This window comes from Sceloporus occidentalis, unplaced genomic scaffold (genome assembly GCF_023333645.1).
Source record: "Sceloporus occidentalis isolate IW3139 unplaced genomic scaffold, rSceOcc1.0.p SCAF_5, whole genome shotgun sequence".
NCBI classification, from domain to species: Eukaryota; Metazoa; Chordata; class Lepidosauria; order Squamata; family Phrynosomatidae; genus Sceloporus; species Sceloporus occidentalis.
The window spans coordinates 159,536,687-159,557,077 of NW_028316985.1; the positions used below are offsets into that span (position 1 = coordinate 159,536,687).

The following is a 20,391-nucleotide window of genomic DNA, read 5'->3' on the forward strand; positions in this document are numbered from 1 at the left end:
TAGGTTGATGGTGGGTTGGGGGATTGTGATTTTTTTATGATTTGTTGTATTATGTATTTTATTATTTTTCCTGTAACCTGCCTCAATCTGCAGGGAGAGGCGGGCTAAAAATTATTATTGTTGTTGCTGTTGTTGTGTATTGAAATGTCATTCCATAGATGTGAGAAGAGAAGGATGAAATGATGTTAGTCTTGACATAAACTGTAATAACATCCTTAATCACATTTATTGGGGTTGTTGAACTGCTTATATTTTCTCCTGCTGTACTCTGTGTTCTAGCAAACACAGTCACTTATTTTAGTGGCCTTAACTGACAGAACATTTTAAACAAATGTTAATGCATTTAAAAGCAGTAAAAGAGACTAGTCCCATTATTGCCGAAATAAATTAAGCTGTGAGAGACACTATTAGTCATGTTCCTTTTGCAAAGTGATCTCCTTAACCTCTAGTTTTTCAAAATTTCTGTATAGTGGCACTGCGTATCCCCCGATCGAATGTGATCAGGGGATAGGACTTTGCTGGCCTCAGGGAGAAAAGAAAAGCAATTAAATGGAGTATGGTTCACCTGCACCGTATTTGGAAAGATGTGGGAGCAGGGCCTGGGTAATTTAAGGCCTGCCCTCCCTCCCACTCTCCCTCTTTTGTTTCATTGGCCCAGCCTCCTGCCTCTATATCTGTGTGAGATTTTCCTGCTTACTTTGGGGCTGGGTAGGAATTTTCTCCCCTTTCCAAGGGTTTTTTGCCTACCCCATACTGTTGTTTGGGGACAGTGATAATTGGCTAGGGTGTGGTTGTAAATAAGTTTCCCAGTGTATATTGGGAGAGATATAATAAATCAGTGAACACCTACGGCTCCCTCTTGGGTGAAGGTTAGGTCTCTGAAACTGCCTCTTTAGATCTTGAGACTAAAGGGGCAGGGAAAGAGACTTGCCTTGGGGCTGGCCTAAGACATAAACTCTCACTTAAGTCTTATAAGTTATGTGAAGGGAACTTGGGTTGGCATTCCAGATGCAGGCCAGCTAGGGTGCAACCCAATCATGAGTTGCCCTTGGGGCTCAGGTGTTTCAGCCAAGGGAGGCTGAGGAGGTGGTTTAGGAGCTTGCCACCTGCCCCAGCCACTCCCACACTAGATTGCTACCGCATTTTTGCAGAGCTTGAAGAAAACAGTTCAGTAGTCTAAGTTAAATAAAGTTGCCCATTTGTAACCCAGTTCTACATGTCTGGTCTTGTTATTTCCCTAGTTGTTCAGCAGTGATAACTAGAAACAGTGTGTGAGTCAAAACATGAAAATAATTGAACACTTTAAAAATTATTTTAAGTTTCCCAAAAACAATAATAACATGTAAGTATGTTAGCTGCTTAGATGACTTTGAATATGCAAAGTTTAAAACATTTCCTGAACTTGTTCATAGTTCAGAGAGTAAATGTTCATGATTCAAGCTTTACATACAAGGAACTGAGGCCAGTAGGGTGGCTACCTAGATCAAAAATTGCAAGGTGCAGTAAGTACTACAATAAATGATACATACAACAAGAATGGTGACTTCTGCAAGGCTGGTGGGTACCATTTTTCGTTGAAGGGGTTGTGACCGAAGGGAAAGTCAATGAAGCACAGTAGATCTTTGAGGAACTAAAATAGAAGAAACAGAAAAATATGTTTAAAGTGGGGAAATATATATGTTTATTTTATTATAAACATATACAATATTTTATTAGAGGTAAAATCCCCACAACCTGTCATTTTAAAATATTAATGTATTTCATGCATCAAATATCATTGTATTAATTTTAGTTTATTTAGGTCTAGCATGAATTGGTTATAATTAAACTGATTATAAATTTATTTTAATTCATATTGACTGGGAAACTCTTTGAAATACTTGTAACACCAAGCTTTTCCATTTGATGTAGTTGGCAAAGTAATGGGCTATGTTAATCAATTGCAAAGTGTGGCTTGCATCTACACTAGTAATGGTCAAAGTAATTGACACTTGGTTAATCAGGTTCATAGTGGTAATGGATTAAGCAGCAGCAAACCAGCTCATCAGAGACTATTTGTTTCTGTTTTTATTTTTCCTGGGGTGCAGAAAAAAGACATTTGGGGGGCTTTTGGCCTGTAAGGGCATACTTTGCCTACTTCTGCCTAAAAGATTATCAGGATTCCATGAAGCTCAGGTTCACAGCTTGGACGTACTCCTGGACTTAGATCTCAGCCAGGATACCCAGTTTTTGCCAGTGTACAGAAGTGTGTTTGAACAGTTAAAACTGATGTGTTAGCTGCAGCCATTTATTGAGATGAGACATCCTATCTGGCTATGGTGATACATATTTTAATAACATCCTGTTTCAATTCCTGTAACACACTCTACATGTTGCTGCCTTTAGAAACTGTTCAGAAGCTTCAACAGGTCCAGGTTGCTGACTGTTGCAGGTTATAGGCAGCATATAACCCCTTTCCAGAAACAGCTCCACTTGTTTCCACTCTATTTCCAGGAAGAATTCAAAGTGCTTTAAAGCCCTACATGACTTGTGCCCAGACTATCTGAAATATTCTATCTTCCTATATGATCCTGCAAAGCTTTAAGATCTGCAGGGAAGGGCATATGTGGCTTGCTCCCTTAAACCCAAAGGATCACACTGTAATTAGACCTCACTTATCCTAAAAATCATCCACATATTCAGGTCATACATGCTTCCTTAAAACCCACATTATTCCACACATCCTATTACACTAAATTCCTCAGATGGGAAGTACTGAACATGATCATATTAGTTCCTCATTTCACCACAAATACATTAGTTCTTCTAAAGTCTTTTATGGGTAATGTCATTGTTCTGTATAAAGTTTCTCTTTTCGGCAACCTATTTCCAGTCAACAGTTACAAATACATCCCTTGTATTTGTGAGAAGAGAATGATTTGTATTTTAGCCTATGAACATGTCTTCATATATTTTTACAGCAAATACAGTAGAATAAATATATTGTTTCACGCCTATAGTTCCAGCTTCAGTTGGATGAGAGACTTTCCCCTACCCAGTATTTTTTTTACTTCAGAGAAAGGGGGAATAGCATTGCTTTTCCCTAGGATAGGGAGCTCTTACTGCTTTTGTGAGAACAAGCATTACTCCTACCCTTATACTCACATGCATGACCAGCAACCATCATACCCCACAATAAAAAAAAGGCTAAAGACTGTCATTACTGACAGGGTTCAAAGAAAAGTATCAAATTTGACTGTGGTCAAAAAGAGCAGCTGAGTGCTAGTATATGTACTAGGTGAGAGTCGTAGTGATGACGACCCAAAGAATTAAGAAAGGGGGGTAGCCAAATAACAAAAGAAACAAGATACATGGGACAAAGTAAACTGGGAAAGGACACTTTCCTTTAACTGTCTTTTCCCCCCACTCTTAATAATCGGATTTATGAGGCTGGGATTTCATATTGCATTGGTTGACCATAAACCATAACTACTACTTTGAGAGGATTATGCATGACAGTTGCTGACCTGCTCATAATTTTGTTTTGGGTTTTTTGTTGTTATTGTTGTTGTTTTGTGGCCACTCTCCCATAACAGTTTCACCATCCTGGGGACATTGCAGTAATTTATAGATATTTCAAGATGTTTAGATTTGAGAGGGTGATTACAAATGACACATTTGGCTCACATTCACAAAACGTAGTAAGGGACTGTCCACATTATGCCAGCTTGCTTTGTTTATAATTCTGAAAAGTTTCAGGATTTCAAAAGTTCTTCCCAAATAGAAGATGGATGTATTACAGATCTATGACATGCTTTATATCTAAACAAGTAGAAAAATGTTCTCATATTGCTCACCTATGAAGCTAGCAACTCAATTCCTCTGGTTGTAATATGGGGGGGGGGGGGAGTTGAAGGAGAGGGGAGGGAGAAAAGCATCTCTAACTGACAGTCATATTGAACATGAGGAAACAAGGTTGCATCAACTTTTAAAAATATTATTCTGACAGCCTTTTCTTCGGCTCATTCCCATTGTGCTTTTCATCCATGTATCATTTTATTCATTTGTTTTGTTTTGTTTTCAGCACGTAAGCAAGAGATTATCAAGGTTACTGAGCAGCTGATTGAAGCTATCAATAATGGGGATTTTGAAGCCTATACGTAAGTAGTTCTCCTTCCTCCAACACACACCATCCAAGACACCAAGTACAAATGTTATTCATTTTCTAGGCTACAACTAGCTTCTCGGTGCCACTGAATTGTTCAGATGGGAGAAGGCATAATATTTTATATTTATATGATATTTTAATATGCTTCATTGAGGACATTTTAATATGCTTCATAAAGGAATGCAAGCTTTGCTTGCTGAAATCTCAGACAGGAAACACCAGAGTGGCCTTTCAGCCAAGGACATTGAAGAACCCATCCCATTCAGAACAGTAGAGTTCTAGTCCGGCACATTAGGAAGACAGTAGATTGGGCATGGATGGGTTAGAAAGTGCAAGGGTACATACAGAGCTTGGAAGAGTTCCTTTTTGGGGCTGTAGCTCCCCTAGCTGAAGAGTTCTGAGAGTTACAATCATAGAATCGTAGAGTTGGAAGAGACCGCAAGGGCCATCCAGTCTAACCCCCTGCCATGCAGGAAATCCAAATCAAAGCATCCCCAACAGATGACCATCTAGCCCCTGTTTAAAGACCTCTAAGGAAGGAGACTCCACTACACTCCAAGGGAGTTTGTTCCACTGTTGAACAGCCCTTACTGTCAGGAAGTTCCTCCTAATGTTGAGGTGGAATCTCTTTTCCTGTAGCTTGCATCCATTGCTCTGGGTCCTAGTCTCTGGAGCAGCAGAAAACAAGCTTGCTCCCTCATCAATATGACATCCCTTCAAATATTTAAACAGGGCTATCATATCACCTCTTAACCTTCTCTTATCCAGGCTAAACATCCCCAGCTCCTAAGTCATTCCTCATAGGGCTTGGTTTCCAGACTTTTCACCATTTTAGGCGCCTTCCTTTGGACACACTCCAGTTTCTCAATGTCCTTTTTTAATTGTGGTGCCCAGAACTGGACACAGTATTCCAGGTGGGGGCTGACCAAGGCAGAATAGAGTGGCACTATTACTTCCCTTGATCTAGACACTATACTTCTATTGATGCAGCCTAAAATCGCATTGGCCTTGTTAGCTGCCGCATTGCACTGTTGACTCATGTTGACTCATTATAATCCAAATGAATAAAGCTCCAACTTGAAGACAGTTGGAGCAAGAGTTTGACTCACTGTACATTGTGTCATATATTTTTATGTTCATCTTGATTTTTTAAAAAAATACTTGGCAGTTGCACAGCATATTTTGAAACTGCTTGCTTTACACAGTACTTCAAGATAACATTTTGGGTAGAAGTATTATATAACATGGATTAAACAAAGTATGTTTAAGTACATCAGTTACTAACAGTGTATAAATGTCCCATAAAAAGAAATATGGTTGTTTTATGGATCCTATAAATAACCCTATGTTGGATTCTTACTGTTCAATACTTAATAATGCAGTGGTTCTCAAATGATGGGGCAAGACTCCTGGTGTCTGTGTGTGTGCAAGAGTTGCTCAAGAGAGACATGAGACAGAGGTTTTGATCCCTCCACCTCCTTTTCTTCTCAAACTTTTTAATGGTTAAAATGTACACATGTGTTGAATTAAATATTGGACTTACTTAAATAAAGCTGTTCTAATTTGAACACTTATTTCCTTATAAAATTTAAAATATGAATATACATAAATGTGCTAATGAAAGTACATATACTAAATAAACAAAATATTTTTATTCCTATAGTACTGGGGGGGCAATATGCACAAGGGGAGAGCAACATCCACAAGTGGAGTCCAAAGTGTAAAAAGTTTGAGTACCACTGTAATAGTTTATTGCCTTATGGGGATTGTACAAAGGCAGGTGATGCAACATCCTTGCTTGAAAACTAAGCAGAGTTTGGTCAGTGCCTCAGTGACAGCCTTCAGTGTAACCCTATTGGGAGAATTTCATGCAGATCTTCCACACTGCAGAAATAAAACAGCCATTAAACAGAATGAAGTAACTGGTTTAGATGGCAAATACTTCAGTAGCAGGCACCCTTCACAGTACCTCAGCTGTATATAGAGATCTCCAACTGTTCCCTTGTAGGACAGAGTGGTATGATTCATACAACTTCTTCTGGGCCAGTAAACACTTATGCTGACTTCAGTGTGACAGAGGATTTTGTCTTATAGCTAGTGCTGATATTCATTATCCGCTGCTATTGGTATCTGTGTATGGACCTGGGAAAGGCAGCATCCAGTTCTTCACTTCAGGTAGCAAAACACCAATAACTATGCCATTTTTCATGGGAGAGGATATATAAAGTCAACAATATTGTTCCTTGAGATCTACACAATTGCGGTATATATCTCAGTAGAGAATACACCTAATATAGTTTGATGGGTCCACCAGATTTAATAGCAATAGCATGTACATTTCTGTACCACTTATCTATGAAAGGATGGAAGGCTGAATCAACCTTGGAACCCCTGGGATTGAACTCACAACCTTATGGCTGCAATACCAGCATTTAACCAGGGCTCCCTAATTTGGAAGAAGACAGCCTTGTACTCTGTTACTCCAATTGATAAATCTTTATCATATATTACAGTTGTGATGAAAGGGTCTTTTTCTCCCACTATAGGAAAATCTGTGACCCTGGCCTTACCTCATTTGAGCCTGAAGCTTTGGGAAATCTTGTAGAAGGGATGGACTTCCACCGGTTTTACTTTGAAAATGGTGTGTTTTTCCTGATATTTATGTCATTCTAGCTAATATTTTGAGTGTCATAAAGCTGCATATCATGTTACCATGATTTAAACTATTTGAGGTATTGCTTATGTGAGCCTGGCAGATATTAGGCCTCAGTTAATGGAAATTATGTATTTATTCTGCCACATTTGTACTCAGTATCTGTTTAATCAAAAGTGGAAGGCATTCTCTTGTTTCCATATGTGTGTATGCATGCGTGCATGCCTTCAAGTCACCTGTCAAGTGATGGCGACCTTGTGAATTTCATAGGAATATTCAGATGTGGTTTGTCATTTCCTTTCTTCAAAGTATAGCTTAAAGCACCTGTTACTCCTTGGTGGCAAAGAATATTCCGAGGTTGTTTGCTATTTCCCTTCTCCAAAATGTAGCCTATAGCCTTGGTGGAAGCTGTTTTGTTTTTGAATGTGGGAGAAAAGCAACAATGTCACAAAAGAGCTTCTTGTTCTCACAACACATAAATTATGTTTTAAAGGCCTGGATCCATTCAATTTTCAGTCTTATTAAGAAAGACACATACTCTTTCATCATATATTGCAAGCAAGCTAATGTGGTGGCGGCACAGTGTCCCGCTTCAGGTAACAATTCAGTAAATTGTAAAGTATGTTACAAACATTTTTTTTTAAAAAAAAATACAATTGGCTCTCTATATACAAGGATTTCCTATCCATGGATTCAAGCATCCACAGCTTGAATATATCCAAAAATATATATAAATTTCACTAAGCAAACCTTGATTTTGCCATTTTATATAAGGGACACTTACTATTTTATTTAGCTATACTATTGCGTTTAATGAGACTGGAGCATTTACGGATTGTGGTATCCATGGTGGGTCCTCGAACAAACCCCCAGTGGATACTGAGGGCCCACTGAATTCAGGATAATGGTGCTCTGCAGGTCTTTTTCTTTTTTTTAAACAATTCTCATATTGCATAGCCAGAGATAGCTCTGCCTATAGAGCATTATTGGTGAATTTAGGCAAGTTGCAAACTATTGAGTCTGGGGCGGGTTACAGACCGCCCATTTGGGACGGGCTGTACACACCCCTTTCCCCTGTGTATCGGGGCCTCAGTTGCCAGAACGGCAGCCGCTGAGGCCCCGATCCGCCTCTTTTCAGGCTGCGGGGAAGCAGCAAAACGCCGCTTCCCCGCAGCCTGAAAAGGGGTGTCCTTGGGGCTTCAAGCCCCAAGGACACCCCGTGGCGGCGGGGAGAAGGAGAAAGGGGCCGCTTGGCCCCTTTCTCCCTTGCTTCGCTGGGTGCAGCCGTCTGAAGGCTGTGCCCAGCGATGCAAAGCGGCGCCGCAAACCAGGAAGGAGCTCCGAAATGGAGCTCCTTCCTGCTCCGTGCTAAGGGCGCACTAGGCGCCCTGGCATGGAGCAAGGACGTCACATCCGCGCCGCCCTGTATAGAGACGGCGTGGCTGTGATGTCCTCATGGCGGCAGCCGTCTGGAACGGCCGCCGTCATTTTTTACGTGCAGAGCGCATATTAGGGTTAGGGAGGTGCAGAAACACTGCACCTCCCTAACCCTAGTACGCGCTCTGCGCATACTTTAATGGCGGTGTGTAACCCGCCTTAGTCTGCATGGTCCAAATCACACTGCAGAAATAATCAGGTTTGAGACTGCTTTAACTGCCCTGGCTCAGTGCTAGTGAATTGTGGGAATTCTAGTTTATTGTGGCACCAGAGGTCTCTAACAGAGGAAGCTAAATGTCACAAAACTACAGTTTCCAGAATTCCCTAGCATTGAGCCAGGGCAGTTAAAGCAGTCTCAAACTGGATTATTTCTACAGTGTGTTTTGGATCCATGTTCCCCAAACAATCAGACATCTCCGGTGCTTGAATTTTAGACATACTGTAGAAAATATTGCCAGTACTGCATCCATAAAGGTATCTTTAATTTTTATCTTGAATGCGCACAAGTTTTCCCCAAGGAGAAAATGTTTTCTCAAACAAAGCAGTAGCATATACTCTCCCAACCAAAAACATACTCTTGCATGTATTTTCCAGGACTGGTAGCAGCTTCTTGTACAGTGGGAGTAGCAAAGGTGCATGGGAGATGTTAGGTCTATAGCTAAGGAAAATTTTTAACAAAATGTATCACTTGACACAACCATCATATCTACCCTTTAGTTTCTCTTAAATAACAACCACTAGGCATGTTAAATGGATTGATGCGTTTAACTTTTATTTATTTAAATGCTACTTGCTCAAGGCTGCACTCATGTCTTGGCCTACCATTTTTAAAAAGGGTAAAAGTTTTCCCTTGACATGCTCATCCCCATTACTAGGCTAAAGAGCCAGCGTTGTCCAAAGACTACTCTGGTGGTCATGTGGCCAGCATGACTGCACCAAATGCTGTTATCTTCCCACTGAAGTGGTACCTATTTATCTACTTGCATTTGTATGCTTTTGAACTGCTAGGTTGGCAGAAGCTGGGATTAGTGACAGTTGCCCCTCATGTGACATTTGGGCCTTGAACTGTCAATCTTCCAACCTTACAGTCATCAAAACTGACATCTTAACCACTAATCCACTGCATCCCATTTTATCTACGCAGATAAAACTACCATATATCAATCGTTTTATCTGGAGCCCTGGTGGTGCAGTGGTTAAATGCCTGTACAGCAGCCACTCACTCACAAACCACAAGGCTGTGAGCTCAATATCAGCCAGGGCCTCTGAGTCCACTCAGCCTGGCATCCTTCGGTAGGTCACTAAAATGAGTACCCAGCTTCTTGGGGGCAATTAGCTTACACTTTGTAAACTGCTTAAGGAGTGTTTAAGTGCACTGATAAGCAGTATATAAATTTACTTGAAGCACCTTTTTTTTGGCAGTCTGTATGGGGCCTAAGATTTCCTAAAAAGTGACACACTGCAACATTTTAATTCATAGTAGTACTCTGTAAGCAAGTTAAGTGTCTTATCAAGTTCCATTTATTTAAAGATGACTTCCTATTATGCCTAAATTCCTCTGGTTTTCATCACATTTATGCATTACAAATTTTATAGAGTACCATTTTCCTCCTCAGCTTTGTCTAAGAGCAACAAGCCAATCCATACCATTATCCTGAATCCTCATGTCCACCTTGTGGGTGATGATGCTGCCTGCATTGCCTATATCAGGCTGACTCAGTACATGGATGGGAGTGGCATGCCAAAGACAATGCAGTCAGAAGAGACTCGAGTCTGGCACCGCCGTGATGGGAAATGGCAGAATGTTCACTTTCATCGTTCAGGATCACCAACAGTACCTATCAAGTGAGTGTTATTCTTGTCTGACTGTTCACAGATCTCTTCATCAATACTAATATAAATCACCACACCTTGGAAAGGTTACTTGAGAGACTTTTTTGAGACTTTCAGAATCTCTGGCAAGTGACCATAGTAGATGGAAGATTCTAGGATCTGTCATCCAAAACAGTGACTTTTCCAAACTTTGAAAATAATATTAATAATGATTGAATGGGAAGTTCAACCCCACTCTTCCTTCTTCAGGACCCATATTCTGTCATCCATTTCTTGAATACTGCTTTTCTTCAAAATATGTCATCGTCGTCATCATCATCATGTTCTATTTATATCTTGTCTTTCTTCCCAAAGTACCACATATGCCTCCAAAGTGACATACGTTGTCTTTATCCACCATGTTTATCCTCACTACTTACGATGTAGGCTAGGCTGAGAGAGGGCGCATCTACACCTTAGAAACAATGCAGTTTGACACTGCTCAGCAGGCCTTCCCGGAATAAAATACTCAGCCATGGAGAAGACTTTCCATCTAGTGACTCTGCCCATGATGATTGTTTGTTTGTTTGTTTGTTTGGATTAGTTGGTTTTTAATCTTATATTGTTTAATCTTGTTTTAAGGGGGGTACTGTGTATATATAGTTGTATTTTAACTTGCTGTATGCCGCTTTGATTGCTTGGCAAAAAGCGGGATAGAAATAAAAAAAATATTATTATTTTTATTTACTTTAACTGCCATGTCTGCCATGCCATGTCTCCATCCTACAGAATCCTGAGATTTGTAGTCTGGTGAAGCACCAACACTCTTTGGCAGAGGCTAAATACTTTGTGAATATACAAATCCCAGGATTCCATAAGATGGAGCTACAGCACCAAGATCTCTCTTTGAGCTTTGTAGCCAAGTAGGAATTGGAACCTATGTCTCCTTTGCCCTAATTCAACACTAAGCAGTGCACCATTTGTGCCCTACTTAGATGACTCCCAATTTATCCAATAAACGAGTAATAAAGACAGCAGTTTAAAAAAATAGGGACTGTTGTAAAAAATCATAGTGAGCATGATTAAATTAATAATAACATACCTTGTAGCACCTAAATATGTTTTATTTGGCATAAGCGCTCATGGACTCAAGCCCATTTAACCAGATGTATCTGTTTAAATGCTGCATGCATCCTAAGAGGTTGGAAGCCGCGCCAAAGCCACACTCCAGTCCTAAGGACTGGAGTGCAGCTTTGGTACAGCTTCTGGCCTCTTAAGGTTTGTGTGTCATTTAAACAGCATACCTCCAAAGTAGCCCGAAAAAAACACAAAAAACTATGGATGCTGGCCATGAAAGCCTTCGACTTTACAGATTATAAATTGTCAGGCAATGCAAATTTTTATAACACTGGTCATATTGGCTTTTTTATTTAAAGAACGTTTGTGGCATATTTAATGTGACCAAGAAGTCACATTATCATTAGTACTTTTATTTGGTATCTTTCCTGGTATTTCCTGTTGTCTAACCAATTTTTCAGCACATAATTTCTTAGAATTTGCATTGATGAATCCATATACATTCAGGAGCAAAGCTGAGCCCATTGTAGTCCTATAAGAAAATGTTTGGAATTAAAAAGTAATCATAATTTAGTTTTAGGAAAAATCCACATTTTCCCCTTTATTGAGTCAACAAAGTGAATCAAATCTGTAGTGCACATTTGTTGTACAGCTTCTGTCTTTTAAATCAGTTATTAATTCTCCAAACTGTTAATTTTTGTGCCTTTTCCCCCTGTTGCTATTCCAAAACCTGAATTCTGCATGACATTTCTGCTGAAGTCCAGCTTCAGTTCAAAAGGAAGCCCTCTTCATATCAATTCTAATTTTTGGCTCTGGCCTTTGTCCAAATGTTATTTGTTTGGTTAGAATGTAAATTTGCATATTGAACAATTTATTTGGGGTTGTATGTGTGTGTGTAAATGGTATTAGTATTTACTTGCTTTGGAAATTAATCAGGAAAAATGAAAATATAATGTATCAATAATTAATTGTAATCTCTCTCTCTTTCTCTCTCTCTCTCTAGTTGAACATCGGTGTGCCACATTGCGTCATCCACAGTCTACACTTGGTTGGCTACCATCTCAGCCTCTCCTTTGCCCTCTTCATGCATGTTCTTTAAATGCATGAAGCTGTGAAGTTTCTACATGTGGTACATTTATGATGCATCATTTTGTTGTATATTCCATCGGTACCTTTTGTTTATAAATCAGTGAAATGGATATTCCATGCAAATTGAAAATGGAATTGCAAAATGAGAGAAAAGGGGAAATTGAAATGTGAGAATATATACAGCATATATTTCTCATGCCAATATATTTTTTAAAAATTCTATCAGAATGAAGGTTTAGAAAAAGCATATTTCAGTTACTGCAACTTTGTTGTTGACTAATTTGTTTTTAAAGACTATTGTATATTGCTTTGGTCATAACAGAAAGAATGAAATTCCAGCTTTCTTATTGTAGGACATATGATTAGAAATATATAATTAGACCAAAGCAGTTCTGTAGGCTTGGGATCATGGGGACTCATATTTCCTATGAACCACTGTGTAAACTGGAAGTAAAACTGCATAGTTTGCTGACTTGACTTATCTAGAATTATCTGTCACTTGTTTGGTCAGCAAGATTTTGTAAAAAAAACTCATTTGCTTAGCTGTATTCTAACTACAGGAAAAAGATACTTTGAAGTAATATTTCTAGATCATTGAGAACAGAGCAGTGAACAGAGTTGGCACAGGTTTTGGTGGTGAAAGGGTAAAATAAAACATTTTTTAATCATATGGGTGTACAGCACATTTATTAAAGTAAGTTGTAGGGGATTTTTTTAAAAAAACTAATGTGTGGTAGCCTAGAACAATTAGGCCTTAAAAGCTTAGTATCAGAAGTTTACTTGTCTACATATTTTGTAGCAATTTATTATCTAACAACAACTACCAGGAAAAACATGTTTTCTAATAACACTATCACACTTTTACAATAATTATTTTATCCATTTTCTTGTGGCTTTTCGACGGCCTTGAAACACGTGGGATAAATCATTTTTTGTGGTTTGATTAACACCCTCCCACCCTCTTGTTGCTGTATATATCTACCTGCAAAATGAGCAGGAAATATATTCAGAGTCAATTTAGAGCAGATTGTTCAGTTGCTGTTTGATTGCTTCTGTTGTGTATATGTGAAATCATAATCCTGCAAAATAGGGACTTTGTTTTTTAGATTTGTGGTTTCTTTATTCACGTTGGTCAACAGTGGGGCTATCAGTTTTCTGTAACACTGTATAGTGCATGATTCTTTGATCAATGTTATTTTTAGTAAGTAAAATTTATAATTTGCAGCAGCTTGAAAATTTTAATGCAGAGAAAGAAACGAAAGTCCCAGTTTGTATAACTTTCATCTGTCTGTATTAATTCCTAATCAAAGGTGATTCTTACCATTTACACCTCAGTGTTGTTCCTTGTAAACATATGTTGAAGACGTTTAACCTTATCTGATGATGATGATTATATACTTTTAACCCATGGCAATATTTATAGCAAGCATCTACAGTAAATGTCTTGAGCCATATTAACCTGCCAGTGGGAATCTGTGAAAATGCAAAAGCCTCATGCATTTTTTTAAAAAAGAAAAGTAATAAATTTCTTATTTTGCAAAGCAGCTTTAGGTGGTATATGTGTATTTACATTTAACAAAAGTATGGTTTTTATTTTTATTTTACACTTTTTACCATAGCATGTGATATTGCCATATTATTCTAGGTCAAGTCAAGTCTGTCTTCCACACAGATATGTGTGAAATAACTGTGCGAGTTAGTTCTGTTCACTCCAGCTGAATTATACACCTTACCCATTGTCATTTCAAAACGCTGCAATTTACCATGGGACACAGTATATGTGTGTGTGTATATATTTCTTGCCATAATGGTAAAGAACTGACAGATATATTTAAGAATTAATAAATTTGTGATTTCTGCTGACCTTTAGCAATGAGTGTTTTTATTTGAGAATGTGGTGTATGATCTTTAACCTGGTGATGACCTTATCATTTCTATTGCTGTTCAAATTTTACTAGCAAAATCCTTACAGTTACTGTGTGTGTGTAAAAGAGACAAAGGAAAATTGCATACTGTATTACAAAGGTGTCCACTTGTGGAACCCTGTCAGTGAAGGGTGGCCTTGGTCAGCCATTTTCAGAGATGGAAGGCATTTTTTTTTCTTACCCTACATGCAGTGCTTTTGTTTTATTCCATAGAAACAAATAGAAGCCACCCACTCAAAGGCTAAAAAACTATGAGATGTATTAAGGAACCCAACTGGGATAGAAGAAAATCTGCTGCCTGCCCATGACAACTCCAGCTACTAAGAATGAAACAACACCTATATGCATTCAGCTTTCTGTTCATTTCAGAAAAATAGGATCCAATGTTTTAGGAGAAAGGGGAGGGGTAAGCTTGGAAATGTTACTTTTTGGCCTAAAACTCTCATAGTCCCCAGTGGGCCATGCTTCTTAAATGAAATGTTCTAGTTAGATCAAAAAAAGTAAATGTTGGCGGTGTACAGACCACCCAAAAAGGGCGGTCCTCCGCCGTCTCCATTTTCGCCAGCAGGAAGCCTCAGCCTCCAAATGGCAAGGCTTCCTGGCGGCAGAAAAAGAAGCCACAAAAAGCGGCTTCTTTTTGCGGTGCGCAAGTGATGCCGCAGTGCACCATTGGTGCACTCGCGACTTCACCTGGGCCCTGCAACGTGCGGACGCTAGGTGTCCGTTATGTCAAAATGGCGGTGCCCATGTAAACAGGGCGCTGCCATTTTGTACGTACTCCGTACGTACTAGGGTTGCAGGCGTCTAAAAGAGATGCCCCCAGGCAACCCTAATATGTATGGAGTACGTACTTGGGTGCCCATCTGTACAGGGCCGTTGAAGACTTTTCTATGCAGTCACTTGGGCTTCATTTATTTAAAAGCTTAAGCCTAAATTCTTTTGTTAATCTCAATGAGGGGAGAGTCATTGAAGCTGTTGGATTTATCTATGTGTTGACTCACCATTCAACAATTGAGTCAGTGAGTTTACTCTAATTGGGACTGAGCAATAGGATTCCAGCACTGCTATGTGATCTTTCAGGGCAAACTCCTTTCAAAAGTAACTAGGAAGAATTAGCTTCATATACATGGCAGGGATATTGTGGTTTCAGGCCATTTATAATATAATCTGTTAGCAATGCTTTCTGTCCCAGTTGCTGGTGATGTTCCTCTCATTCATATTCAGAATTCATATTCACATTCTGCCTTGCCCACCCAATAAAACCATTCCCAAGCCTTATACTTTCCCCTCTCACTGTCACCAACTCCCTCCTTGAATGGTCTGATACTATCCCTCAGTCTGTGAAAGATTTGTCTTTTGCCTTCCACTCAGCCTGAAAAAGTATGACTTGTCCATGGTCATCCAACAGGTTTCCATGGTTAAGCAGGGATTCGAACCCTGGTCTCCAGAATTATAGACCAATAGTCTAATCACTACACCATGCTGGATCCATTAAACAATAGAGCCTCCTAACAGGAGATTTGCTTAAGGATATCAGTCAGTAGGTATGAATGCACTCATCTAAAGATTTGTATAGGATCAGAGTATTCTGCAGCTGACAAATGTCTTCTGACCCAGAGATCAAATATGGAATAGAGGAAACTTTCTAGATTTAGGCAGACCTGCTGTGTTCACTTTAGAGCTGCTTCCCACTTTTTTCTGGGTTAGGTAATGATGAGTTGGGCCGAACAAATTGAAGGAGCCTTCTTTTCCTTTTTTGGCTTAGTTTTGAAAATGATATTTCAAAGTCACATTCCTGTGACTTCCTGAAGTCACATTGATGCCAAAGATTAATCCACTTGATGAAATCACTTTTCTTTAGAACCTCCCGTTGGAACCCAATGAAAGGTTTAGCCTCTGCACTCCACCCAAGATTGCAATTAGATTTTGTATTACTTTCCCTTGTCACTTTCCTCCTTCCACTGCTTTTCTATCCCAGATGTCTTAGGAATACCCACTAGTTTAGCCCTGACCCATACAACTTTCTTGGCCTCACATGCTTTCCTTTTATGTGGTGTGTTCTGTAAGCTATTCTTTTTTAAAAATACATATAAAATTTTTATTTAATATTAAGATTATACAGTATATATAACACACACACACACACATATATATATTATTTTATTTGAAAATGAAAAGAATAATATGTAAAAACTGATTGATGCAGACAGATGCATTCTAATGATATATTGTTTCTGTATTTTCCCATTGATATGGGACAGTACAGAGACAGTATATCATTATAATGGAACTTAAGTTAATTACCGCAGAAGTTTGACGAGTTGTCTTTCAGGAAGACACTCAGCCAATGGCTTATTTTTTACAAATGAGATTAGTGGATATCAATCATTAATGAAGGGAGTCCACATCATCTCATATACTGCAGTCATGCTTTGCTCTTGTTAGAGTTTGTCAATTAAAGTAAAAAACATGCTTTTCTGTCTCATTCTTTAATTGATCTTCCTGCTGCTGCTTCAAGCCATCCCACTACCAACTAGGAGATGGATTTCCTATCTAGAAATGCCTAATAAATGACCTAAGCAGAGCAGTGGAGGATAGAGGGACTTGGAGATGTCTCATTCACAGGGTTGAGTCCTCAAGGGCACTTAACAACAACAAACAACATTGCTGGTCAGTGTAGAACTAAAAGACTCAGACTTTATGCAGATATCTCTCCAAGATCTGTTCAGGTGGATAACAATTTAACGAGGAAGAACAGAGACTTGTATTCTAGCTCAGTTCTTTCTGTCATGTAACAGAAGCCGGCTGGGGTGTCCCAAGTCATTTTACTACTTGGAGAAGATAACATGATGGTGCCTCCTTTGGTTTCTTGTGTAAATGTTGATGGGACAGGCAGCTAAATTTTTCTTCAGCAGTGGTAGGCAGAGAGCACCATCTTACTTTACCTGTAGTTGAAATTTAGAGGTACCGAAACTAGGTAAGTGGTTCATAACTCTCTCCTGTAACACCATGCTGGTGAATCACAGCACCTGCTGCCTAAGATGGCCACCCCACTCTGCCCAACAGTAGGGACAATTCAGGCAGCATGAAGCCTGTCATGTTCATGTAGGCACCCACACAATTTAAAGTCCTGGTTTTTCAACATCCTGAATCGTGCAGGATGTTTTGCAGAAGTAGAGCAGCCTTCTTTTACTCTAGAACAGTGATGGTGAACCTTTTACAGACCAAGTGCCCAAACTGCAACCCAGACCCCACTTATTTATTGCAAAGTGCCACGTCCCTCTAGCTTTCTAGTAAGAAACTCTGGCAAACTCTGTGCTAGGGCGACAGCATGTGTTTCCACAGAGAGGGCTCTGAGTGCCACCTCTGGCACGCGTGCCATAGGTTCGCCATCATTGCTCTAGAAAGTCAAAGATATGTGCAGATCAGAGGAGAAAGAAATAATAATTAGACCCATCATGCAGTAAGTAAGCAATCATATGCTAGAACATGTTTGAGCAGGAATTGAACATCAAGAAACAAACAGTGGGCCCATACAGACAAGCCAAAATAAAGCTGCTTTGAGTCACTTTGGAGGAATGCTTATTAAATGATGCATGCATCCTAAGAGGCTGGAACCCACACGAAAGCTACGCTCCACTCCTAAGGACTGGAGCCCAGCTTTGGTGAAGCTTCTGGCCTCTTAGGATGCAAGCATTATTTAAACAGCATACCTCCAAATTGATCCGAAGCAGCTTTATTTTGGTCTGTCTGTATGGGCCCAGTGTTACCATGTTTCTGTGCACATTCTACTGAAATTGATGACAACACATACATTGAGATAATGGGTCCCAAATGCTCTTAAATGCACTAGGCTCAAAAACATAACACCCCAGTAGGGATGGAAAGAATATTTGTATGCCGTGATGAGAAAACGGAAGGATAACATTAATAAATAAAACATTCATAATTATTTGTTAAGGATAAAATTATTTAGAATTGGAAAACCCTGTCAGTAACTAATAGACCACCAAGACTTTTGTGCAATTTCTTCCTGATATTTTAACATCCAAAAATTGTAGAGCAAATAATCTGCAGAGAAGAACTCATAGGTCAAGTCCTCCAACCATGAATATGTAGCAGTCAATTTAGCTTCTGCTATCTTTGGGCATGATCAGGGTCAACATTACCCTTTGAACCTAATGTGCTGTTTGAAATGGACACCTAGTTTTGCAAATTTTAGGTCTCTGCATTTCAAGCATTTGGATATAAAGTTTGTCTTTTTAAAGCGATATGCTTTTGGGGTGAGATGGGAGGCACACAGAAGACAATGAAAATAAATCCACCGGCATTCACATTGTTGTTGTCAAAGATTAATGCAAAGCTGTTCTTGCCTTGGATAAAACTTTTAGTGTCCTGCCATCTAGTGGTCACTTATTTGCTATTTCAGGATTCCTCTGAGAGTATCAAAATAGATCTATCTACAGACATTTTTTTGCTCTGGGTGCCTTCCACAAAGAACATATGAGTTCATGGCATACAGATACATTTTGCAGCTATTCCTATGTGTTGTAACAGTGTTTATCAGAGCAACTGTGACTGAGAAAATTGCTGTAAAGTTCCATCACTTTATATCACAGATTACTTCTTCATGCAACATCCTATTGAGCCTGAAAAGGGCAATGGAGCTTTGCACAAAAGAAAGAAGCCATATATTTCTAGGCTGTTTCATTCATTATGAAAACATCATGTGGAATGAAAATAAAATGTCAGTCCACAACAATGTTTGCTGGTTAATATTTTTCAAATCACTTGCAGAACTGCAGCTGCTAAAGTTGTGTTCTTCCAGGGACGTAGCTAGGATTTTAGGAAGGGGGGGTCCAGACTAAGTGCCACCATTATAATGGGGCTTGGGTGCTGCGGTGCAGCAGCACACACCATTCATTTTTCTAATGGGGGGTCCGGACCCCAAGAACCCCCCCCCCCTTGGCTGCGTCCCTGGTTCTTCTAGACTTTCCGAAGTCTGCGCTCATGCTTCAGAAAAATCTTGTGAGGAGGCTGAGAATTCCCCACCCATGTTACCATTTCTAAGGCTTCCCATACAAGGAGCTGAATACATTTTAAATTTGTCATCTGTTTTCTTGAACTGCATTATGATGTAAGTTGAATCCCCTTGTTACTATTTTATCTTTGCTGCCAACAAAGCTGCAGTTGACTAAATGTGTATTTCCTCCCATCTAGCCAGCATTCTTGTGGTCTTACAAAGTGTGGCACTTTTCTTTTTGCTAAGAGAATGCTGCAAACTAAAAACTAATGCAGAATCCTTTCTACTTGCATCATTGATAGTTGTGACAACAATTTTGTCATTTTGGAACAAAAACCTTTAGCATTTGTGTTGGACATAATGCAGATACAAAGATATAAAGATAGCAAGCTGTACACAGGATCAATCATATCTCACCCTACAGCAATAGCAATAGAGCTTAAGATGCTGACTCTGTTGATTGCAAGATTGGCAGATTGGCTCAAGTACTGCATGACAGGATGAACTCCCATAACTAGTCCTGGCTTCTGCCAGCCTAGCAGTTTGAAAGCATGTAAATGCAAGTAGATAAATAGATACCACTTTGGTGGGAAGGTAAACAGCGTTCTGTGCAGTCATGCTGGCCACATGACCCACAGAGTAGTCTTTGGCCCCATTCACACTTGCGTTTTTGTGCTGGGCAGATCCGGGCAGATTCATTGAAGCAATACCGAATCTGACCCTAATAGATACGTTTACCCTGAATGAATCTCTCCAGTGCAATTTAATCCTATCAAGTTCACACTGACCAAAGGCCTCTATTAAGAAAAAGAGCCCTCCCTCTAGTCCATCTGCCTTGGTCCAGGCCTCAGAGGGAGAGAAGAATGCTGGACCTGATCCCCTCCCCCCCCCCCCCCCACCATTCCCTTCTCCTTTTGTATCGTGTCTTTTTAGATTGTAAGCCTGAGGGCAGGGAACTCTCTATTATCCCCTCTGTTGTAAGCTGCCTGGATTCCCAGTGATTGAGCGGCATATAAATAAATCCTATTATTGTTGTTGTTGTTGTTGTTATTACTTACATGATGGTTCCACTACATCACCCACCTGCTAAACACCAACATTGTGAAAAGGATTGCATACATTCCATTGTGCTTGCTTATTGTCTCATTGGACTTTTCTACACATGGACCTATGTGCGTCCATCCCAAAAATGGTTAAAGTGGTGCCATCCCAGAAAAGCAAGCCCATT

General features: G+C 39.6%; 1 protein-coding gene across 24 annotated transcripts in view; it reads left to right on the forward strand.

Moving 5' to 3' along the window:
* CAMK2D (calcium/calmodulin dependent protein kinase II delta) overlaps positions 1-14,078 on the forward strand; it is a 172,340-nt gene extending 158,262 nt beyond the window's left edge. For 14 of the 24 annotated variants that reach the window (XM_089525907.1, XM_089525915.1, XM_089525916.1 and 11 more), the window contains 4 exons: positions 4,064-4,139; positions 6,694-6,788; positions 9,854-10,082; positions 12,130-14,078. In XM_089525907.1, the coding sequence (XP_089382033.1) occupies positions 4,064-4,139; positions 6,694-6,788; positions 9,854-10,082; positions 12,130-12,133 (404 nt within the window). In that variant the 3' untranslated portion in view covers positions 12,134-14,078. Of the gene's footprint in view, positions 1-4,063; positions 4,140-6,693; positions 6,789-9,853; positions 10,087-12,129 lie in introns of those variants that run through there. The other 10 variants (XM_089525910.1, XM_089525918.1, XM_089525927.1 and 7 more) reach the window with 1 other exon arrangement.
* The last annotated feature ends 6,313 nt before the right edge of the window (positions 14,079-20,391 follow it).